Source organism: Oncorhynchus masou, chromosome 15 (genome assembly GCF_036934945.1).
Source record: "Oncorhynchus masou masou isolate Uvic2021 chromosome 15, UVic_Omas_1.1, whole genome shotgun sequence".
Taxonomy (NCBI): Eukaryota; Metazoa; Chordata; class Actinopteri; order Salmoniformes; family Salmonidae; genus Oncorhynchus; species Oncorhynchus masou.
The window spans coordinates 50038655-50064397 of NC_088226.1; the positions used below are offsets into that span (position 1 = coordinate 50038655).

Sequence of the window (25743 nt, forward strand, 5' to 3'; positions counted from 1 at the left end):
ATTAATTTGAGGTTATTAGAGTACTTTCTTCTGTTTATTACTTTTCAGTGAAGAACCCCTTTTATATTTGTCAATTTCAAATTGTGGCCTTGATCACAAGGCTTATATCACTGTGCCATAATGTACTTGAATTTATGTAAAATAGTGATGAAGAGGCCTCATTAAGAAGGAACTTTGTGATCAACATGTTGCAAGTCATTGCCCATAACAATCCAGGAACATCCATACATGTTGCATAGGAAACTTTTTTTTTTATAACACAACTGAAGGTGACTTGTGTTAGTATTGATCGGGGTATCCAATTCCCCAGGGTTGCAATGGTATCTTTTATTTTAGAAAAAGAGGAGAGCTTTAAAAAATCATGCAAAAATGTATTAAGATTTGATTGAAGGGTTAATAGTCTCTTTTAGGTGGGATGCAACATGTAAAAAAAAAATCAATAAAAAGAATTCAAGCAAAAACCTACGTTAGATTATTAACGATTAAGTACTCTGAAATGACGGGAGACATTAAACATACTCTTAAAACATCAAGCAAAAAAGACTAAACAAATCCAGCAAAAATGACGAAGAAAAAAAATCTTCAATAAAAAAGGAAAAAAAGGACAAGAAATGTAAGAAAAACAAAGAAGAAAAATTTGAGAGTTCCTTGTCATGCAAATCAGTTTGGCATCAAAAAATACCTTCGTCCTCCACCCCGTCATTATCATCTAAATCATCATTGTGTTTCTTTGTAAGGGGACCTAGGATCAAGAATGGAGAAGATGGAGGAAACAGAGAATACAAGAACACACAAACCTTATAAACGCTCTAAAGAAAAATACATCTTAAGTGATTTTCCCTGTGAAAAATCAGACTGAAAGAGAAGAATGTAAACAATATGATACACATTTGTGGAGCTTGGTAGTATGACTTTTGTTCAAGTCCTGTACAAGAAAGGTTTTCAAAATAGGACTGTTTCTTTCAAAAAGATTCAAGAATGTAAGATAAGTCCTTTTCAGTAAAACAGAAAGTGTATTTTCAGAACAAAGCTTTACCTCATGTCATTATCACCCCTCTATCACAATTGTTCAAGTAAATTGACAATCATATAATTAACTGTTCTTGATTACTCCTAAGAAGCCAATGACCATATCCTCTGCATCATTTGGACTCAACATGTAAGGACATTTTTGGGGGTGTCTTGAAAAATTAAGTTCCAATAAGTAGCCCACGTCTGTGAATTTTCATGGAGATTGAATGTGCTAAAAGAGAATACCCAAGATTGAATCACAAGTGGACTCAACATATATAAAACAATCTCAGCCTTTTGAAGGAGAGAGGACATATGCAAAATAGAAGCTAAATTAAGTAATGTCATTGCAGGATCACAGCAGATCACACATTGCAGGATCATAGCAGATCACACAGTGCAGGATCACAGCAGATCACACAGTGCAGGATCACAGTGCCAAGTGGATGAAGTCATTTCAAACACACAGAGAGGTTAATTTGCTTCATTGTCTCTTATAGGTTCCATTATATAACAGGGAATAGGTCAGAGACTGCAGCAGAGTAAACCAAGACAGGATTCATTTAGAGAGAAACATAATCTACAGTAATGGACTATAATACAAGCACGACACAGATGGACAAACAGACAGACAGGCACACAGAGAGACAGACAGGCACACGCGTGCACACACACACACTACAAGGTTGACAAAGCTGTAGTCTAGACACATGCAAGCCTACATTAGGGTCAAGCATGTGTAAGCAGAGAGCAGCAGAGGCAAGTGTGAGAGACAGTATGGCTAATGAAAGAAGCCTTCACACACACACCACTCAAAGTCATTCTGCCTATGATCATGCTCCAACATGACCATACAGCACAGCAGATCAAAAAAAGGGAAGTAATGCAAGGCCGGGATGAGAGGGGGGGGGGGGTCGAAATGCTCTGTTTTCTATTTCATTCTATAAAAATAGTCCAGACACGTATTTTTCCCATGTCTTGTAGCCAGAACAGAACTCGAGAGGGAATAGCATGACAACACTTTAATTCCTAGCAGCATTCTGGAGAAGAAAAGCATTTGACGTTAACATCACGTTTCACCCAGTAGGGTTGATGAGATTGATTTTGTGAAATACATAGCAAAAAAGGAAACAGTTACCAAAATAAAGCCTGTATGGTAACTGAATTGAGATGCTGGAGCAGTGTCCTGCAGTGTCCTGTGACATGACTGTGACATGTCCCCTAACTGAGGGGATGGTTGGATTATATCAGTCAGGACAGCAATTTCAATAAATTCCCTGTATTTCCAGAAAACCTCCAACCGGGATTTCAGGAAAAACCAGGGAATGTATTAAAAGTTCCCAGAAATTGCAACCCTAAGCATGACAGCATGCTGTCAGCATCACGTCACTACTAAACTCCAAGTGACTGAGGGGCAGGCCCCACACAATGACCTCTCAACCCGTTCTGACCTCCCTGGAGAACTAGAGGACCTCAACAGTTGTGTGTCACACCTGTCTCCACTGCACTGATTAGAGAGGCTCTCTGATTTTCTGTCTTTCCCAGTCTTTATTGTCTCTCTCTGTCCCTTGACCTCTGTCTACCTCTCTCTTCTTTTATTTCCTCTGCCTCTCCATCTGTTTGACTGGTAACCTGTCTGCCTGTGTTGCTGTCTCTGTCCCTGCCCCCCCCCCCCCCCACTCTCTGCCTGTCTTACCAGTGATGCTGTCCCCCAGTCAGATGGTAGATTGATTTATTACTGTAGCCTAGCTCTTACACACCCTTTCTAAATTAATTTCCATATCTCTCTTTCTGATGATATTGATTTGTGTTCATCTCTGAATGACAAAGTGCAACTTCATGCTCGAGCACTCTGTAATGCAGGAAAACAGGTGGGCCAGTGCAGCGTGCAGCAGGCGGCCGACTCCAGGGATACTAGCACCCTTAACACTTTAATAGACTATGAACCCCGAGGCTCCAGCCAGATGAGGTAATTAATGCTTAGAGCTCAATCTATCTCACATTGTGCACATTACGACACATTCGTCAAGGATCTTAGACCTATCAAATGGAAACAGACCAACTCAATCATAGATTTGACCATTAAAACAATAGGCTCTCAGTCTATAACATACAAAAGTTAATACATCTGGGGATTATGCACGGACCTCTGATACAGTACTGGTTATAAAACGTATTTTTCCATGTATAAATATGTCCCATCCCTTGATAAATTACTGAATGTCTCTATGGTGAAATATATATGCTGAAATATGTCATTCAATGCAGGAGGTGCCATAACATGTTGATCATGAGCAGAATACACAAGAACCTATCTTCCATATGTCGTCCAACAGCACAATAACCTATTTTTGACTATGCAGCCAATTACAGGGCTCACAGCTCTGTAGATCTCTTTGAGTAATGACTTGGACACTATGGACTAGGACACTACTGACAACGTCCACCCATGTAATGTGCAGTTGATGCAATGACGTCCGACTCTCTCCAAATATTAGAGGCACACAACAGAGAGAGGCTGGCTCTCAGACAGACAGACAGACAGACAGACAGACAGACAGACAGACAGACACTTGACTGACTGACTGACTGACTTATTCACACTCTCAAAGCAGAAACAACAACACAGCTCCCAGACAAATTCTCTGTTGTACGCCTGGTGATGATTTGACTGCGTTAACTTTCTAAAACAGTATAAACCTCAACCTGTACTCACCGTTAAGCCAGCTACTAAACCAGGTATGCAGCTCTCCAGTGCTCTGTATTCAAACTATAGACTTACAGACAGGCAGGGTAGACCATTTGACTACCATGTGCTCTGCAGAAGAAAAACATCCTCTGGCTAACACTTCGTGATGTGTCACAGAGTATACATCCAGTACAACAGATGACCCTCTCAGCTGTCTGCCTGCCTTTGACAAGGCTTCTCACACATGTAGGCTAACACATCGAGCCCAAGGCAACCAACCAGACCATATGGAACTAAAAGTCTCGGCAACCGCCCTGATTTTTCCTCAGTTCCAACCCAGCACCCTGGCTGTCCTACTGTCTTACTACGCATTTTCTTCTTCTTGAACTGCACTGTTGGTTAAGGGCTTGTAAGTAAGCATTTCACCGTAAAGTCGATACTTGTTTTCGGCGCATGTAACAGAAATATGAGATCCTACTACTGGTCACGTCTGACAGGGAGAGCGAGTGCATCAGCTACCCTCGTAGAGGGGAGACATACTATATTAAAATGTGTGACATCTAAAGTACAGTATGAGGGGGAAAGGATGGAGCTTGTATGCTTTCTCTTTTGTTGACCAATTGCCACAGAATTGACCAAGATGCATCTAGAGGGGACTTATTTTACATCCTGGCCTGTCATAAACAGTACAAAACAGTTGTATCATGAATCAACAGGAATCATCAGGAATCAACATGAATAAACACTTTTACTCTCTTTGCAAAGCATTCCCATCTTTTCTGTTTGCTTTCTTCCATACAGCTGCTAGTGAGATAATCTAAGTAGAATACTGTATAGGCACAGTGTTAGAGCTGCCATCAGTCATCATTTCTTTCTTCAAAAATCATTTGGAACCTTGCCAGCATGAATATTTCATGATGTTATATGAATTTGCTTCTGTGTTTTCTCCCCTAATGAACCAAGATTAATATGTATACTTTTATATTGATAAATATTCTCCACACGTACTGCTCACTGTGTAATACTGTGTAACATCAGTCACAAATGGTAACAACAGGAGTCTCATAAATATTTGATTCCCGTAACACGGCTGACATTCTAATGACTGTCAACAAGGGTCTCTGGACCCAACGAAAAAGGTTATGATGCTGGGTTTCAAATATCAGTAGTGAATTCCAGCAAAAAGATAGGTTATTTTCTTGGAAACCCCCCTTGGGGAGAGCAGAGAGGACCTGGGGACCCAAATGTCACAGCGCCTTTGGATTGTGAAGGTGCTGGTGCTCATTAGAGCCAGCCACTGACAGGATCTAAAGGCAGGTAACATCGGTGTGTGTGTGTGTGTGTGTGTGTGTGTGTGTGTGTGTGTGTGTGTGTGTGTGTGTGTGTGTGTGTGTGTAAGGGGGGGGTTCATTAGGAGCTGTCAAAATGATAACAGGGACATAGAAAATGACACACCTAGTAATGAGCACCCTTCATATTGAGGGGAAGTTGACAGGGGAGAGGGTCAGCAACTCAGCCCCCCACCCCGCTGCAAGGAGCACACAGAAATATCAATCATTTGATGGAGCAAGTAGCTTTGCTATTGGCCAAGCCGGTCTGTGCAGAACCTTTCAGAACTTGATCATTTGATAATGAAGAGTGGCATCTCCATTCGTAAGCACCAGGACCAGTTAGATAGAGTATGACCAATTATCCAGCAGAGCAAAATATTGATCCAATTAAAAGTGCAGATACAGATGATGCTAATTGTACTGGAGTCACAAGATGTAGTATTGGAAATATGATAATGATGATTTCTTATCGATTCTTCACATGTTCCTATTCTCATTGATTATTATGTCCTACTCTGCAGAAATAGTTATTTCTTATCAATCTACCCTATGTTCTCTCGCTCATAACCCAGTCTACATACACAGTCCTGTCAATGCCTTTCTCCTCCAGGCCTACTAAGGCTAGTACATTTTTCAGCAAATACAGACATATTTATTTGATACGGTAGCAAGTCAGGCAACGTCTTTTTGGTGCAGATTTTTTGCATCCCCTCACTATGAAGAATGCTTCATTTCTATCCCAAATCACTTTGATAGATCAAAAGGACATGAGAAAATCAAGTTTGGAGATGGCTGTGGTTGAGTTAGATGTCGCCCTAAGGTTAGGCATGTGAAATCCGCCATGGATACAAGACCAAACAAGGAATTAACTAAAAACTGAGCTAATACCCCTCAATAAAACAACCTTCATGAGTCTAACTTTGTGCATGATCTGCTTATGTATTCTGTCATTGCCAGGGATGCAGCCTGCTGAAATTGGTTTGGTTCCTTTACTCTCAAATTGGACCTTTCATGTCACAGCTATAAGGAGATTCTGAGGGATTCAACTTCCAGTAACAGTTACTCTGACAGTTTGCATTGCTCTGTCTCTCCCCCACTGTGTCTCGTCTTTTTGGGGGCTTGTAAGTAACCTATTGTATTTGGTACATGTGACAAATACAGTCTGTCTGCTTATCTCTCTCTGTTTCTCTCACTTTCTTATTCCAGTTTCAGTTGATGCTGAGAGTGATTCAGGAGGCTCATCTTCAAACAGCTCAAATCTACCTACATCCTGACACCTGTAAACTTCCCCTCTCACTAGCACCACACCATGGCCCTGACTAAAGGCCAAATCCACCCTGCAGGTGACCAATGCACCTGCTTCAAAAAACAAAACGTTATGGTGTTATACTAGCTGGATGCTCTAAGACTCCAGATGTGTTGTCCTCTGACAGGAGAGGGACAGCCATGGTTCATCAGGGTTCTAGCCCAGGACCCCAACATGACACGGAGAACGAAGACCAGGCCTCAGCAAGGCAATGGATGATTGGGAAAGAGGGATGTTCAAAGAGACCCCGGTACCAGCGGGACAGCAAACGGGCTAATTTGCCACCATATTCTATTTTCAAATCATTTCAATTTCAAAGTGCTGTAATACCATGCGGCGGGGATGAAAGAGAGGACTGCAATGCGTTGCTCAGCTCTGCCATCAACATCCCTCAACCCCAGCCCTCCTCTCCTCTCAAACAGTACGTCAGCAGAATTAGGCATTATTTCCCAGCTCCAAAATTCATGCAAACATGTTCTCTTTCTCTCTTTTTGTAGTGCGTGCCTTTGATGTGGACCTGCAAGTTACAAATGTAGCTTTTAATCAATATTTAAATCTCTTCCATCCAATGAACCGGTATACATCCTACTCGAACTCACAAAATGGAATTTGGAAGTACATTTTTAAAAATCACAAAAACTATGCAAGGTTGTTTTTTGTTGTTGTTTTGAACATAAGTTACAGATTAGTTAATAATACTAATCATTATCATCATCATAATTCAAACCAGACCTCTGTCAATGGACACAAGTACAAGTTGTAAGCATAACAGTGTTGCAGACTAGGGATGAATATTTTCCTGGTATTTTACAAATGTTCCATCCCAAGAATAAATCCCTTTTCTCCCGGATAACCTGGTATTTCCCGCCAAAACCGGAAGTGTCATTCAAAAGCATATAAATAGGCATATGTCTGGATTTGATTAGAGCTTTGATCAAAAATTCAAGCCGGATGCTAGCTGAGCCTGATGAGCCATACATTAAATACATTTTATGAGCCCTACATTTCATGACCCCAAGCCCCAAAAAAACCAAATGATTGTGTTGTTATTAAATACATATGTGATATAGGCAATTGCACATTACCCACAACAGAAAAACACAAATAATGTATACCTTTCATAATGTGTTACTCGCCCACCTCCTCTTTCTCTCTCTATTGTTGTTTCACTCCTTCCTCGCTTTCAACAGTTAAATACGTTTTGTTGACCTTATCTTCATCATTCTAATGACATTATTGAATAATATAGCACTAGAACTAGAATTAGCTGCAGAAGGCTTTCAGTTCTCTTCACAACTATTGAATGGTTATAAGTCTGCATAAATAACTGCTACTGCCACTGAGCGTTTGCTCTTCTTTCAAACTACCCATGGGTTATATTGGCTGTTGTATTTAACATTAAGCAAAAGAAAAGCTTTGCATCCCTCGTTGAAGTCTATTGGTATAGGAAATGCAAAAAAATGATATCCAGCCAGCTGATCTAGTCTAGCTTTTTCTGCATGGGAGAGAGGCCATCGGAGCACAGGTGCGTGCATAATGCGCAAGAGACAGAGGCTATAAGTACAAAGCTTATTATGCATAACCCATTTTTAACTAGCTAAATATAAGGCTAACATTGCATTGAATGTATTACCTGAAAGAGGTCGGTATGACATCTATATACAGTGCATTCGGAAAGTATTCAGACTTTTTCCACATTTTGTTACGTTACAGCCTTATTCTGAAATAGTTTTAAAAAATGATTTAAATTTTTTTTTTAAATGGATAATGAAAAAAAAATCTAAATCAACCAATTATCAATCTACACACAATACCCCATAATGACTAAGTGAAAACAGGATTTAGAATTTTTTGAAAATGTGTCAAATAAAAAAAAACATGCATTATTTACATACACTACAATTGAGCTCAGGTGCATCCTGTTTCCATTCCATTAAATTCAATTGATTGGACATGATTTGGAAAGGCACACACCTGCCTATATAAGGTCTCACAGTTGACAGTGCATGTCCAAGCCATGAAGTCGAAGGAATTGTCCGAAGAGCTCCAAGACAGCATTGTGTCGAGGTTCAGATCAGGGGGAAGGGTGCCAAACATTTCTGCAGCGTTTAAAGTTCCCAAGAAGACAGTGTACTCCTTCATTCTGAAATGGAAAAAGATTGGAACCACCAAGACTCTCCCCCTAGAGCTGGCCGCCCGGCCAAAATGAGCAATTGAGGGAGAAAGGCCTTGGTCATGGAGGTGACCAAGAAACCCATGGTCACTCTGACAGAGCTCCAGAATTCATCTGTGGAGATGGGAGAACCTTCCAGAAGGGTAACCATCTCTGCAGCGCTCCACCAATCAGGCCTTTATGGTAGAGTAGCCGAACGGAAGCCACTCCTCAGTGAAGGCACATAACAGCCTTGGAGTTTGCCTAAAGGCACCTAAAGGAGTCTCAAACCATGAGAGACAAGATTGTCTGGTCTTATGAAACCAAGAATTAACTCTTTAGCCTGAATTCCAAGCATCAAGTATGGAGGAAACCTGGCACCATCCCTACAGTGAAGCATGGTGGGGATGATTTTCAGCGTCAGTGACCGGGAAACAACCATAAACACCTGATTGGTGGAGTGCTGCAGAGATGGTTGTCCTTCTGGAAGGTTCACCCATCTCCACAGAGGAACTCTTGCCGAGTGACCATTGGGATTTTGGTCACCTTCTTCACCAAGGCCCTTCTCCCCCGATTGCTCAGTTTGGCTCAGTTCAATTTTAGCATGATGGAGGTCACTGCAGTACAGTTGAAGTCGTAAGTCTACATACACTAAGGTTGGAGTCATTAAAACTCATTTTTCAACCACTCCACAAATTTCTTGTTAACAAACTAAAGTTTTGGCAAGTCGGTTTGGACATCTATTTTGTGCATAACACAAGTAATTTTCCCAAAAATTGTTTACAGACATATTATTTCACTGTATCACAATTCCATTGGGTCAGAACTTTACATATACTAAGTTGACTGTGCCTTTAAACAGCTTGGAAAATTCCAGAAAATTATGTCATGACTTTACAAGCTTCTTATAGGCTAATTCACATCATTTGAGTCAATTGGAGGTGTACCTGTGGATGTACAGCAAGGCCTAACTTCAAACTCAGTGCCTCTTTGCTTGTCATCATGGGAAAATCGAAATCAATCAGCCAAGACCAAACGCCGGAAGGTACCACGTTTATCTGTACAAATAATAGTATGCAAGTATAAACGCCATGGGACCACGCAGCCGTCATACCGCTCAGGAAAGGTACGCGTTCTGTCTTCTAAAGATGAACGTACTTTGGTGCGAAAAGCAAAGGAGCTTGTGAAGATGATGGAGGAAACAGGTACAAAAGTATCTATAGCCACAGTAAAACGAGTCCCATATCGACATAACCTGAAAGGCCGCTCAGCAAGGAAGAAGCCACTGCTCCAAAACCGCCATAAAAAAGCCAAAGTACGGTTTGCAACTGCACATGGGGACAAAGATCGTATTTTTTGGGAGAAATGTCCTCCGGTCTGATGAAACAAAAATAGAACTGTTTGGCCATAATGACCATCGTTATGTTTGGAGGGAAAAGGGGGAGGCTTAAAAGCTGAAGAACATCGTCCCAACTGTGAAGCACGGGGGTGGCAGCGTCATGTTGTGGGGGTGCTTTGCTGCTGGAGGGACTGGTGCACTTCTCAAAATAGATGGCACCATGAGGTATGAAAATTATGTGGATATATTGAAGCAACATCTCAAGACATCAGTCACAAAGTTAAAGCTTGGTCGCAAATGGGTCTTCCAAATGGACAATGACCTCAAGCATACTTCCAAAGTTGTGGCAAAATGGCTTAAGGACAATAAATTCAAGGTTTTGGAGTGGCCATCACAAAGCCCTGACATGATCCTATAGAAAATTTGTGGGCAGAACTGAAAAAGCGTGTGCGAGCAAGGGGGCCTACAAACCTGACTCGATTACACTAGCTCTGTCAGGAGGATTGGGCCAAAATTCACCCAACTTATTGTGGAAAGCTTGTGGAAGGCTACCCGAAACGTTTGACCCAAGTTAAACAATTTAAAGGCAACGCTACCAAATAGTAATTGTGTGTATGTAAACTTCTGACCCACTGGGAGTGTGATGAAAGAAATAAAAGCTGAAAGAAATCATTCTCTCTACTATTATTCTGACATTTCACATTCTTAAAATAAAGTGGTGATCCTAACTGACCTAAGACAGGGAATCTTTACTGGGATTAAATGTCAGGAATTGTGAAAAACTCAATTTAAATGTATTTGGCTAAGGTGTATGTACAATTCCAACTTTAACTGTATGTTCTTGGGGACCTTCACTGCTGCGGAAATGTTTGGGTACCCTTCCCCAAATGTGTTCCTCAACACAATCCTGTCTCGGAGCTCTATGAAAAAGTATTTTAACCTCATGGCTTGGTTTTGCTCTGACATGCACTGTCAACTGTGGGACCTTATATAGACAAGTGTGTGTCTTTCTTAATAATTTCCAATCAATTGAATTTACCACAGGTGGACTCCAATCAAGTTGTAGATACATCTCAAGGATGATCAATGGTAACAGGATGTACCTGAGCTCAAATTTGAGTCTCATAGTAAAGTGTGTAAATACTTATGTAAATAAGGTATTCATGTTTTTCCAAAAACCTGTTTTCTCTTAGTCATTATGGTGTATTGTGTAGATTCATGATATTTTATTTATTATTTTTTAGAACAAGGCTGTAATGAAACAAAATGTCGAAAAAGTGAAGGGGTCTGAATACTTTCCGAAACACTGTATGGGCCTTTGGATTGAATTTGAACGGAGTTGATGGAGAGAAAGACCCAGAGAGTGCTCACGCTGCACTGATTTAAAGCAATGATATTCGAGTGATCAGATGTTTTAAAACTCTGCAGCTGCAATAAAAAAAGTTAAATATTTACAATTAAATGATAAGGAGTCTACATTACTGTAGCATAGACTATGCTGCAGCAAATGTAGGCCTACTGTCACAAGAAAAAAAGTTACCATAATGAAATAATGGGTCTACATGCATTGTGAACTGCGCTCCATCCTGAGATGGGCTGTCTGTCCCCACCTGGAGCGTTGATGATTCATTCTGCGGAGACCATAGAGAAGCCAAATTTAGACATTGCATATTATTTCACAGTTCCATTTCACGCCATGCTGTTCGTATAAATAATTCATTACAATTTACCTTTTTCTCTCAGTTATTTATCTCAGAAAAAGGGAGTGGTTTTGGCTGGTAAATCCCGGTAAATCAGTAACCGGGTTCCCGCCATTCAACCCTATTGCAGATAGTACAACACTGATATGAACCAAAACTATGCCCATTACCTGTTCAGAGCCAGGCTTAAAATCAGGCAACACAATGGCAGGGTGAAGAACAGTTTCACAATATGCAGGTGTCATGACGTTGGCCTGGGGGTAGGTTTATGACAGTCATAAATACCCAGTAGCGTGCCGTGGTTCTGGGGCCTGGGCCTTCAGTGAAGTCCTACACAGTCCCACCCGAATTAATCCACCTCTTATTACCATCATTATGATGCCATGGCTCTAGACACTTTACATGTAGACAGAAACGCAGTATAACCAGGCGTTGCGTCACCTTGAAATTGACATTTTTATTCAGAGAATTGCAGGGGAAGAGTACATTTCATTGTGCAGCTTCGTTGCCCTGCGCGCTTGTTCGTTGAGCTGTAGATCCACTCGGGTGTCCCCAAAAGTTTTCAAAAGCACCATTGTTTGTAAGTGCCCAGTCGTACTTTGGTGTCTCGTTGCTGCCTTGGTTAGACAACTCAGGTTTGCAAAGCCAGTGTGGCTCCAAACACCAAATCGATCACTTGCAAATAATAGGCATTCCCAGCAGTACAGTTTGCAGTGCTTCTCGGAGCCTGTCTATGTAGCGTCGGCTTTCTAGCGTCGGCGTCTACCTCTCCTGACAATGTCTAACTTTTCTTGAAAGGTTTGTCTTGAGAATGGCGTTATAATTATATCCTTGACCAAATCGATATCTTCCCCTTCCGCCATTGTGGGTTGAAAAAACAGCTTAGTAGTACGCAAATTAATTTGTTTATCAATTTCAGTTTCCTAGTTCTGAGACCTGCCCATATAGGACCTGCCTCTCAATATTGGTAATCCAATCAAAAGACGTGCAGGCAGGCACTGTGTAACACTGGAGCCAGCCAGCAGGCGTACAATAGCCAACTCTAAAGCTGATTGGTTGACACTAAATTGTAATTTCCATTCACTTCAAGCTACAAGCGCCTGCACTGTTGATTCTGAAGGCCTGAGGGCAGATTTTAGACCCCTGGCAACACATGATGGCTGAATATGATTGGATAAAATATATAACATAAAGACCAGCCCTCCAAATATCAACCTGGGGCTGGAAGCAGTGCAACCATGAGGAACGCTATGAAATGAAGAGTGTAACTCTTACTCTGGGGAATGATTTTATACATATTTGTGGGAAAATATATTTAAAAAAAATTATATTCTGATGATGTTTAGGCCAGCAGAGAAGGCCTTGCTGGCCCTGACGGCCCACCACTGTAAATACCTCTCCCCCACTTTTTCCTCTCTCTACCCTACTGATGTTACATTTGAAAACCATGGGTTATAAAACTTTTTAAACACAACCTTCTCGCTCCACTATATGAAGCCTTCACGACAATATAACCTCCTGTTCCGAGGATGAGAGGACAACGGTCCGATGTCAGAATGGTTCAGATAATAACTACAGAACGAAGCCAACATCAGCGTGAGCTTTGGTTGCGAATAATATGAACTTTGAACTCTTATTCACTACAGAAGTGATACCTCCAGCCGATGAGTTAGCAACAGAAGCTGCAAACGAAGGTTAGGAAGGAACAAACAGAGTTACCCGTCTATCACACAACGACAGTACTACAACATATCTAATTGACCACCAGAGACATTCTTCAAAGGACAAAGGACTCGGTTTGGCAACACAACCTTCCATCTACCATCAACCTACTGAAGCGCAGCTCAGAGTAAATATTTATTGCATTTTCCTTTTCCAAATGGGCGGTAATTTAGAATACATTAGATACTGTATTTACGATAGCACAGCTTCTTCCTTTGTTACTCAATCTTCCCGCTCTTTCACTCAAACTCAGACCCTTTTATTTTGTTTAACAAGCTGTAATATCTGTTCTGCCCGCTAGGGACGTTTTCCTTTATGACGTAATTTGTGATCAAGTTATGATTAATTATGTGTATGTGTAATTCTGTGTGATTAGTTAGGTATTTAGTAAATAAATAATTAAACCCAATTTTGTATTGCCGATTCAACTTGTTAGCCAGGGTTCGTGAAGATAACCAAGAATTTATTACTTTCAGATGAGCCTGAATTTAAGGTGACGATTAATATCGACTGCTATTGATGTAAAATATTACTATTTCTTTAATAGTTTATTCAGAAGATAACAGCTCTATAAATATTATTTTGTGGTGCCCCGACTCTCTAGTTAATTACATTTACATGATTAGCTCAATCAGGTGATATTAATTACGGGAAAATTATTTTATAGAATAGCATGTCATATCACTTAATCCGGCATCGCCAAAGACACAACATAATTGGTGCCCCGTGTGCAGAATCTAAAATAGAATGACGCTTTAATTTTGATTCAGCCTGTATGAAATTAACCTAGATGAAGCTTCTCAGTTTAATTAAAGATTAAATCCCAAATAGCCTATACAGGTCTGATTTATCATAAAATTGATCAATCAGTAAAATTTGGTTTTTGAAAAACCATTCAGTAATCCAGTACTGACAGAAGCCCCGCCCCATCGGAATCCCATGTGGTTTCGGCCTGAGGGAGAAGTGTACCACAGTGTTGAATGTTCCCAACATTTGATCTACTTTTTACACTTATGATATCTAATCAATGGAGATTGTATGGATTATCGTCTCATTCAATTTAATAAGTTAAATTGTCGAACATACCTTAATGTTCTTCCAATCAAATGAGACACTTTTAAACTTCTCATATTAACTTGGATGAAGCAACTCCTCAGGTTAATTCAAGTTTAATAACCAGATTGCCTACCCAGGTAGGATTAATCATTGACATGGATTAATTAATTCAATTTGCTTTTGCAAATTCATTCACATCCAACTTCCACATTACTGGTACTTTACTGATAGTTCGTTAACATTTATAAATAGATCAAACTTGTTTTTGCAGATTCCAATGAATTCCGAACCCAAACTTTGAAAAAAAAGGAACGTTTTTCCTCTAAATTTTTCTAATAATGTGCAAGCTGTCAAAGGTGGTCACCACTTCTCCGCTAATTAGTTAACCTCCACCCATAAAAGGATTGATATCTGACCTCAGCAGCGATATCAACCCTAATTATGCCATTAGCGAATAAACTGCCGAAATTGAGAACGCTCTCCAAAATCAACCATCAAACACAGGCTTTGTGACGGTTCTCCCCACTTTTGCACTGATGTATCGCCATAAAAATGTGGCATCGGTCCAATACCACAGTGCACAGCACGTGCCAGACATGGCTAACATGAGGGGACAGGTGGAGAGAACTGAGCAACTATTGACAAAAGCAGGAAATGAAAACTTTCTGCTAGTCGAGGAACTGCGTTTGAAATCTGAAAAATTAAAAGTAACTGCAAATACTTATGATGATGAACAAGCACAAACTCTTCAACAAAATCGTTGTCTCCAGGAACAACTCGATTTAGCCAAAACTAAATACTATGTAGTCCACTCCAAACTAGATAAATCTGATGAGTTATCTACAAACAGGAGCGCGCAATTTGATAACATGCAGGCAGTTTTGTTGAACGTTACTCAGAGTAACAATCTTCTACTCCAAATTCTGCAGACCAAAGACAATCAGTTGATGAACACAATGACTAAGTTGGATGACAAATCAGCAGAACTCATTGAAGTCGCTGACCAAATTAATGATGAGAGAACTCGGGTGATGAAGATGGAAATCTTGATTTCTAAGCAAGCGGAAGAAATCTCATCACTGAATCTCCTGCTTCGTACTCAAGATCTCTATCTGCAAACCATGACAGATAAGTTTGAGACCAAAAGGAGCAAGTGCGAAACTCACGTGTCCAGTACTCTAAGCACTCAAGTGGACTCCGCAATGCAGCAGAATACCACCCTTAGGTACCATCTGGAGGAAGTCCAGAATGGTAACGCTCTACAGCGTGACTATCCATCCAAGCAACCGGAGCCCGGTACTCAAAGGAGTGAAGACGATAGGTTTCAGACATTGCCTCCATTAAGTGTCCCTCAGTCTTCTCCTCTTGGCCATTCGGCACTGAGTAATATGGCGCCTCTTGGCCAACAAAGCCAAAGCTTGGCTTCTCCTCTTGGCCTTTCGGCCCCACTTTCCCCACAGGATGAAGCCAACCCTCTCCGCCAACTTGATGCGGAATACCTTGACAAACTTGTCAAGAATTTCCCCACCTTTGACCCCGTTCCAGGTCAGCAAAACGATACTGAGACGTACCTAGCTGACATAGAGGACGCATTAGGGTGGCTATTCGAACGCTACGGGTTCTGACAGGGTTTACCTGTTGAAGCGAACATCGAATAGACACGTGACGAGGTTCATTCGTCTACAACAGCAACATGTGCTAAATGACAACACTAAACTTGCCACAGTTTTGAAATTAGAATTCAGTGGTTCTGCGACTCGCAAACCCAATAGCTCACTGGCTAACACGGTCAAACAAGCTCGGAACGAACACCCACAAGCTTACTATCATAGGCTTCGTTCACCTTACTTTGGCCTACTCAATGAAACAGGCATGGAAGACCTGTTACCATTTAAACAAATGTTCCTCTCGAACATGTATCCTACCTTCATTACCTACTTGGGCCCTGCCACCCACGTTGGCTTGCCTATCTTACAACTCAGAGAGCTTGCAAGCATAGCTTTTGAGGCATCAAAAGCTCGCAAAGCTAAGAGCCCTGACCACTCGGTTTGGAAGTTTGACCAGGAGCACTCACTCCAGTTAGAGGGTGCATTATCAGTTATTGGAGCATTAGGAGATGACGCACAACAACAGTGTCTACCACGAAACCATGATTCCAATAACCTCCGCAGTCGAAATAACTGTAAAGTACGTCGCCCTCAACATGACTACGTCTACAATCGACCTGTTCACTACGTTCCTGTACCCAATCCACACAAAGTATCAGAGCGCAAGTGTAACAAAGGGTTGAAGGATGATCAAAACGTAGACTAATGTTCTCCAGAAGTTCCACTACGTGAAGAACTAAAGCGAGAAACATTTGAGAAAAGGGTAAAAGATAAGTCACAAGGACTAGATGGGGAATTACCGGACACCAGGTATGCAGGAATTAACACCCATAGCAAGCACGTTAAAATTCAAATTTCTCCTGCTCTCACTCGAGACCCTATCCAGGGCCCGCTTGATCAAGAAACAAGCCCACGGGCTTTGTCTATAGACTCTGACACAAAGGTTGCAAAGAAACAGGTCAATCGCTTCGTTAAAGCCAAGCCCACTCAAAATCGGAAAAGTCGATCTGCTTCCAGCTTGAACAGAATTGACACATCACGTTGTTGCGAACAACCACTCCACTTTGTGGGGAATATGTCCACTAAACACGAATCGAAACGACCATACCTGGAAACAGTCCTGGAGGACTTGTCATGTGCTAATTGAGTGCTAATTGATTCGGTGCGACAATATCACTCATCTCTCAAACATTGTTTGATGATCTAAAAAGGGCTTTGAAGCCAACTAAACGTTGGTTAAAAGTGGAACGATGCGACACTACACTTCGAGGGGTCACTCAGACTACATTGCCTCTCACATTGAGAGTCATGCTGAAAATACACTTCAAGGACATATCGCTCGAAACTGTACTCCTGCTACTTGGAGCAGACTTGATGGATTGGTTACTCCCATTGGTGGATTGGAAAACCAACCAGGTATGGTCACAGGCCACAGTGCCTTCTCCAAAAACCACACTGTACTCGTGCCTTCTCCAAAAACCACACTGTACTCCCCTAACGCTAGCTGCAACGCAGTCATTCACAAGGGTTATCTCTTAAAAGCACCCCTTGAGAAAAAGACGTTTAGAAACCTCTTGGGGGAGAATCCGATCCAAGGAGATATTACGATATCTCAACACATTTCATCAGCCAATCTGTTTGACCATTCTTGTCATGATTTCGAGCCAGCTGTCTCTGTGAATGAGCAACTTTCCTCCTCCTTGCAGTCGTGCAATACGTTAATTGAGATGAACTTCTCTTGCCCTTCGGACATTTCCGCAAGCACTGCGGCCGTCTCAGCAAAAAAAACATTGACGCGCAGAGTATACTCTGCTTCCGATGACACACCTTCCGCTTTGTGGGGGACTGTCAACCCTTACAATGACACTAAGGGCGTCAGTCCAGCAACTGACCCGATGACTCCCACTGGTGAAATACTTTGCGATATCACAGACCGATATCCTCGTTTCAGTTTGCAGGTACTGAAGAGGTTGCCACACGAAGGGCGCGGTGGGGACTGACAGACCTCGACAGCCACTGAGGGTGTTGAAGCACAAACGCCAGGAGATTTGGTTGAAAGGTTACAGCCACTCTCATAATAACGCGGCCACTGACAACTCGTACATAGGTCCCGAGACACAAAGGGCCGTAATAGTAGCCCAGACCCATGATGAGCCTTATCGAGGCCGGTGGGGGGAGTCGAGATTATGGACAACACCGTACGAGGCCGCCAAATCTAGTTGTAAACTCCCCTTTAAGAACAGTGAGGAGCAGACAGGCTACTAGACAGGGATTATCTTAGAACACATCTAAGATAGTACTGAGGTGTACCTCACTGGTGGTAAAGGAAGTCCAGTGGACTTGTCCACCTCCAAAACAAATGGCAACAATAATAATTCCTTGCCATGTGTAGTAGTCACTACAAGAAAACTAGTAAAATGCTCTAAACATGTATTCCTGTAGGATAACATTTCCGAATAAATCGGTAGGACAACTGGACCCCTTGAGTACCAGTACCAATACCACAGTCAGTCCAGCAACACTCAGTAAGAGGATTAGTAACCTCACAAGCTAAATTGCTATTGATAATAGCAACATAGGAGTCACTCAGAGTGCAGCACGGGGAAGGGAATCTCCATTGCATTCTTCCAATGGTTACACACACCACTAATAAATAAAACCCTCCCTTCAGGAGAAAAGGTATTAGAAGTCATGAACCATGATCACACCACGTACGACTGGTCTAATACTTAAAGAGTACTTCCGTCGTGAGGTTAGCTCCTCAGTGGATCACATAGCTATGAAGTAGACTTCTTCATACCTACAATAGTGGAAGACAGTGACTGGTAGTAAAACCACTACAGACTCTCTTGACACCAATTCTGACTGACCTCCAGGCATTGACCTGAAAATTACCTGACGACGTCAGACTCATTCTGAGCAAGTTGTAATCTGCCAGGATACTTGGTTTCCTTCCCTTGACATGTGTGCTTGCGTAAGCATAAACTCACATGCACAACAGAACATCCAATTAGGATTTATGCTAGGATCACTTAAGGGTCCGAGCAAAATACCAGCCTTAGTAAAGTTGAACATTTATTTTGAGGCCTTCAACTCTACAGCTACAGCACTCACCAGTTTTCTTCTCAGAAGTCCATATGTCATCCCTGTAGATTGCCCAAAACTGACATCGGACCGTTGCCCTCACATCGGCCTTACAGCTGTAGACTTATCATATAGATATCAACTTAGGATAGTACCCTAAGCAACACCCCGCAAATTAGGAAAGCCCTAGATATTACATTGGACAATGACATGATAGGGTCATTTTGCCAAGACCATGGATGTAGATAGATTACAGTCTAATTAGATGATTAAGGTGGCATAACTATGTTTAGTTTTGTTTATGTTTTCATTCATTTTCTTTGACGCGTAGAAAGTGATAGAGCCATAAACAACTTCCCCATACAACCATCAGTTAGTGCCACAACGCCGCTCATTTGGGAGGAAATGTAATGATATATTTCATGAGTGTGTGTGAGTTGTTAACAACTGCCTAAGTTACTGTCCAGATCTTCCAGTCTGGATGACCAGACGACGGGTCCGGAACGGCGATCCCAATCCAGATATCCGCTGCCGAGCCATGGAGCAGACTTCTTCATTTGCAGACAACCTACACGGGTCGACCACACCAGAGGGGTGACTGCAACAGCGATCACCAACTGGACATCTGCTGTCCAGCCATGGAGCGGACTTCATTCGCAGAAAACCTACCCGGGTCGATCACCAGATGGGGACCACAACGGTAGTCCACAACCAGGACAACCCACGGTAATTTTTATTTTGGTTTGCAACATGCAGGTTAATCGCAAGATTGAACCCAACATGGGGGGACTGTCATGACGTTGGCCTGGGGGATAGGTTTATGACAGTCATAAACACCTCTCCCCCCTTTTTCCTCTCTCTACCCTACTGATGTTACATTTGAAAACCCCTTGGTTAACATAGAGATTCTGGGAACATCAGAAAGTGGGGGGAAAGGAACTATATTCTGGTAATCCGACCAATTGAATATATGCAGTGGTACTTAATGAATATGATGTCAGTTCTGTTGTCATCTGAGACATTCTCATCAATGATAAGATGACATAAACTTTACAGTGGAAAGTCTACACATCAGTTATCGTATTCATTGTTGTTCAATTTAAATGTTTGAATATGAAATTATTCGTGGGATGGGATGAAATGTGATTTTAGCTTCTAAAATGTGAGAATTGGGTTTTCATAAGGTTAGGGCTCTGCTCAATCAGTAGCCCGCCCCTGTGAAGAGTCATGGGTTATAAAACTTTTCAGACACACCCTTCTCGCTCCACTATATAAAGCCTTGACGACAATATAACCTCCTGTTCCGAGGATGTGAGGACGACGGTCCGATGTCAGAATGGTTCAGATAATAACTACAGAACGAAGCCAACATCAGCGTGAGCTTTGGTTGCGAATAGGATAAACTTTGAACTCATATTCACTACAGAAGTGATACCTCCTAGCTGTTGAGTTAGCAACAGCAGCTGCAAACGAGGGTTAGGAAGGAACAGACAGAGTTACCCGTCTATCACACAGCGACGTTACTACAACGTATCCAATTGAACACCAGAGACATTCTTCAAAGGACTCGGTTTGGCAACACCGCCTTCCATCTACCATCAACCTACTGAAGCGCAGCTCAGAGTAAATATTTATTGCATTTTCCTTTTCCAAATGGGCGGTAATTTAGAATGCATAAGATACTGTATTTACGAAAGCACAGCTTCTTCCTTTGTTACTCAATCTTCCCGCTCTTTTATTCAAACCCAGACCCTTTTCTTTTGTGTAACAAGCTGTCATGTCAGTTCCTCCTGCTCCTTGCCGATTCAACTTGTTAGTCAGGGTTCGTGAAGATAACCAAGAATGTACAACTTTCAGGTGAGACTGAATTAAGGTGACGATTAATATCGACTGCTATTGATGTAAAATATTACTAGGTCTTTAAGAGTTTATTCGGAAGATAACAGCTCTATAAATGTTATTTTTGGTGCCCCGACTCTAGTTAATTACATATTCATGATTAGCTCAATCAGGTAATATTAATTACGGATAAATTATTTTATAGAATAGCATGTCATATCACTTAATCCGGCATAGCCAAAGACACGACACAAGGCTGGCTGCCTTTGATAGTAATGTGAGGCTGAATAATGGATGGCTCAACTCCCCTTAATGTTCTCCAGGAAAAAGAGGTTTTGTATCTATCATCCCTATCACCAAGTTCAATCCTGTCTAATCAAAGCTAAATTTAAACCCCGTCACCCACTTAAAAAGAAGAAGAGAAACAGTGGAGCGAAGGTTAAAAGTGAACGTTGCATCTTGCCAGGGAGACAAGAGCATTAGTAAACCAAAGCAACAACACCCCGAGGTACATTTTATATCTATATCTCCTGCTCGTTTAGAAAACACAAAAATAGATCAAAAATAAAAAGGCAAAATTAGAAATAGAGTAGCGATATCCAAAGAGTGATAAGATGAAGAGATTTTCCTTTAGAAAAAAAAGAATGTTGATTTTGGATTTCCTCCAATGTTCTTCTTATCTCCTCTCTCTGCTACTGTTTCTGTTTATCAGTTAAATGTAGGAGAAAAACACATTAACAACAATGATCCCCTGATGGTCTACTGTTCAACAATACATGGGCACAGAGGAGAAGCATTCGCTGTCAGATCTTACTTGTAAAGAAGGAAACACATTTGAAAAATATAGCAGCATGCTAATTAATCATCAAAACTTTGTTTTCCATCAGTTTTACCCTCGCAAGGAGGACGTCGATTTCCATTACACATCCCCTATCTATCTACACATCCCCTAACTAATCTATGCTTCTAACTATTAAACCACGTATCTACTTTTTCATCAAATCAAGACCAAGGTAATTCAGTACAGAAAGGTTTCAAAAGTGGGAAGGAATCTTTGCCAAACTCTTCCATTGTTGCAACTAGCTCTAAGCCTATTTCTCTGTATCTCCTAGTGTAGACCTATGGTAAGGTATCCAAAGTATGCTACTGCACTGCAAGAATCTTTGCCAACTACTGTAACACTGTAACAACTATCTCTGTATATCCCCTGGTGTCCACCTATGGTCAGAATGCTAGTACACAGCATAATGCTGAATCAATGTCGTCCACTTGCAGACCACTCAATTACATCAGCAGCACCCAAGCCTGGCTAATTGATCTCCTACTTCCCTGTTTTCAAGTTAATGAGCACATCTCAGCAGCATTGCATCCAGTCTGAACAACATGGCCTCTCAATTGGCCAGGCTGGTACAGTTTTGGCTGGCTCCACTTATCGGCTGAATGGAGAAACATCGCAAAAATAATTATTCATCGTCGATTTCCAATTAAATCTACGAAAAGGGAAAAGTCTGATTATATAGGGGCAACGTGTTTGAGCAAACAACACTGCAAAGTAGCATCAGCTTACTTTGATATATTCAACATAAGATATATGTTGGAAATTATTTGAAACCATCTCTTAGATTGGGCAATGGTCGTATAGTGTTAGTTTTGGCAGATCACCTGAGTGACGTGTCTAACTGACTGCTCAGGGTGACTTCATAAACAGTTGACAATACCACAACGATCATATCTGGCTCCTGAAACATTCAAAATTATCCAACCACTTGTCACTATTGATTTATAATTTAAATGTAAAACATGCATCAAAGTGCATTCAGTATACATGTATTTAGGAAACTAAAGCCTGGATTTACAGAATAAGTTATCCCCATAGTGAGTCTTTTCAACAGTTGGGGACTATATTTTAATGGATGTCATTGTAGAGTGCTACATGCAAGCACGGGCATTAGTGCTGGGGATTGCAAAGGACCTTACGATATGATATCACGATACTTAGGTGCCGATACAATATGTACTCAGATTCTCACAATTCTATTTAAAAAGAAGATGGAGAACAAGCAATAGGATGAAAAATATACATGTTTGGTGTAGGGACGGTCGACTAGCGCTAGCTAATGCTACCAACTAAGAAAACCGGTAATAATTCTGTACAATGTTTTTTATAAATCAATATTTGGATTCAAAGTATCGATATAATATGTAGCTGTATCAATTTCTCCCCCATCACTAATTGGCATCTAGGCCTATTGCAAAGTGTATCAAGAACACTTAAACTACAGGAAGATAATGTTTTTCTTATCAGATCTCCATTTGGAGGGCACACTGGTAAAAAAAATAGCTATGACACTAAGCTGCTCGCCAGCTCCAAATTCATTTCAAATCCATTTTGGTGTTTGCCTTCAAACTGTATAAATATGTACCAGGGCAGTTCCTGTACAGACAAGCTCTACTCTGTTGAGAGTGATAAAGTAGTTGGCATGAAAACAGATGATGGAGGGGGGTGAACGAGATACAGGAACACAGAGCGAGGGATAGAAAGAGGGAGGGAGAGGCAGGGACACACAGATAGTGGATTAAAGTAGGAGAAAGAGAAAGACAGACAGAGAGGCAGAGGAGTGGTGAAAAGGTGGTTCCTAGCATAAATGCTATTTTAAACGCTGAGAACCATGTGCACTCTGGAGGATTATCAGGGTAAACTCCCCCATATCATTACTCCAGGAAGGGGTAATGAACTAGTAAATTAGTCTCAGAAAGCTTTAATTAGTATCAAAGTACGAAGCAGACCCATTAATCTGCTATCCCCCCTCTCCCTTTCTGATGACTTGAAAAGCACAGGCCAATAAAAGACAAAAGGAAAATGGATATGGATTTTCTCACGCAAGTGACCAACGGAGATGATTAAGTAGTTCATCACACAAAAATATAGAATTCTTCCCACGGAGGCATCGACCTGTCCTATAGATACATTAAAAGGCTGGCAGGAAATCGATGAGCATACGGTCGTCTATGGATCGCACGGAAGACGGTGGCCGATTTGATCATCTCTCTGTGTAAGTTGCAATGCACTAGAGAACAACCCTGTCCCAGACAGCACAGAACAAGTGTGGGTTAGGAGAGCATAACGACATTGCAGTGACATAAACCAACTGCAAATTTGACCGAACTAAAAGCTATATTTCACAATAAAGCAGGAATCAGGGCTGTAGTTTAGCTATTTAAAACTGGATTTGTAGTTATACGGCAGACAGTTTGATAAGCAGGGGTTTATTTTGGTCTTCTCCCCACGGAGGAGAATCAAACTGACTACAGACTTTCCCTACAGACATGCCCATAGAGAAGACAAGGGATGATAGAACAGTTCTCTGAAGAAATACGCAGACAGTCTAAAGGAAGAACATCTGTTATTTGTAGGTTATTCTAACAAACAAGGAAACTATGAAGCTAAGAGTAGATCTTACAATATGTAGAACCAGTTTAACCTAAAGTCTGTTCCATTTTAAAATGGCTGCCCAGCCGAGGAGAGGAAGACAGACTGAGGGAGGAGGCGACAGGCAGAGAGGGGACAGCATATGTTAGATTGAATCTGAGAGATTTGGCTAAAACGTATAGTATATATCCATATATATATCAGTGCATTCGGAAAGTAATCAGACCGCTTCACTTTTTGTTACGTTACAGACTTATTCTAAAATGGATGAAATAGTTTTATTTCTCCTCATCAAGCTACACAAAATACCCCATAGAGACAAAGCAAAAACAGGTTTAGAAAGTTTAGCAAATTTAATTTAAAAAAATTAAATAACACATTTACATAAGTATTCAGACCCTTTACTTGGTACTTTGTTGAAGCACCTTTGACAGCGATTACAGCCTTGAGTCTTCTTGGGTATGACACTACAAGCTTGGCACACCTGTATTTGAGGAATTTATCCTATTCTTCTCTGCAGATCCTCTCAAGATCTGTCAGGTAGGATGGGGAGCATCGCTGCACAGCTATTTTCAGGTCTCTCCAGAGATGTTCAATCGGGTTCAAGTCAGAGCCAATAAAGGATATTCAGAGACTTGTCCCGAAGCCACTCCTGTTGTCTTGTCTGTTTGCTTAGGGTCATTTCCTGTTGGAAGGTGAACCTTCGACCCAGTCTGAGGTGGTGCTCTGGAAGAGGTTTTCATCAAGGATCTCTCTGTACTTTGTTCCGGTCATCTTTCCCTCGATCCTGACTGGTCTCCCAGTCCCTGCCACTGAAAAACATCCTACAGCATGATGCTGCCACCACCATGCTTCAACGTAGGGGTGGTGCCAGGTTTCTTTCAGATGTGACACTTGGCATTCAGGCCAAAGTGTTCAATCTTGGTTTCATCAGATCAGAGAATGTTGTTTCTCATGGTCTGAGTCTTTTAGGTGCCTGTTGGCAAACTCCATGCGGGCTGTCATATGCCTTTTACTGAGGAGTGGCTTCCAGCTTGCCACTCAACCATAAAGGCCTGATTGGTGGAGACTGCGGAGATGATTGTCCTTCTGGAAGGTTCTCCCATCTCCAGAGAGGAACTCTGAGCTCTGTCAGAGTGACAGAGTTTGTTGGTCACCTCCCTGACCAAGGCCCTTCTCCCCTGATTGCTCAGTTTGGTCGGGCGGCCAGCTCTTCTATTTAATCATGATTGAGACCATTATGTTCATTGGGACCTTCAATGCTGCAGGTACATTTCGCCAGATCTGTGCCTCTACACAATCTTGTCTCAGCACTCTACAGACAATTCCTCCGATCTCATGGCTTGGTTTTGCTCTGACATGCACTGTCAACAGTGGGACCTTATACAGACAGGTGTGTGCCTTTCCTAATCATGTCCAATCAATTGAATTTACCACAGGTGGACTCCAATCAAGTTGTAGAAACATCTCAGGGATG

At 41.5% G+C, this 25743-nt stretch overlaps 1 protein-coding gene across 2 annotated transcripts in view; it reads right to left on the reverse strand.

The window, feature by feature from the left end:
• Window positions 1-25743, reverse strand: part of LOC135556388 (neuroligin-1-like) — a 279949-nt gene that overhangs the window by 181975 nt on the left and 72231 nt on the right. Inside the window, exon 3 of one of the 2 annotated variants that reach the window (XM_064989555.1) lies at window positions 683-742. The exons of the other annotated variant lie outside the window; for it this stretch is intronic. Coding sequence (XP_064845627.1) covers window positions 683-742 — 60 coding nt within the window. The remainder of the gene's footprint in view (window positions 1-682; window positions 743-25743) is intronic. 2 annotated transcript variants of the gene reach the window in all.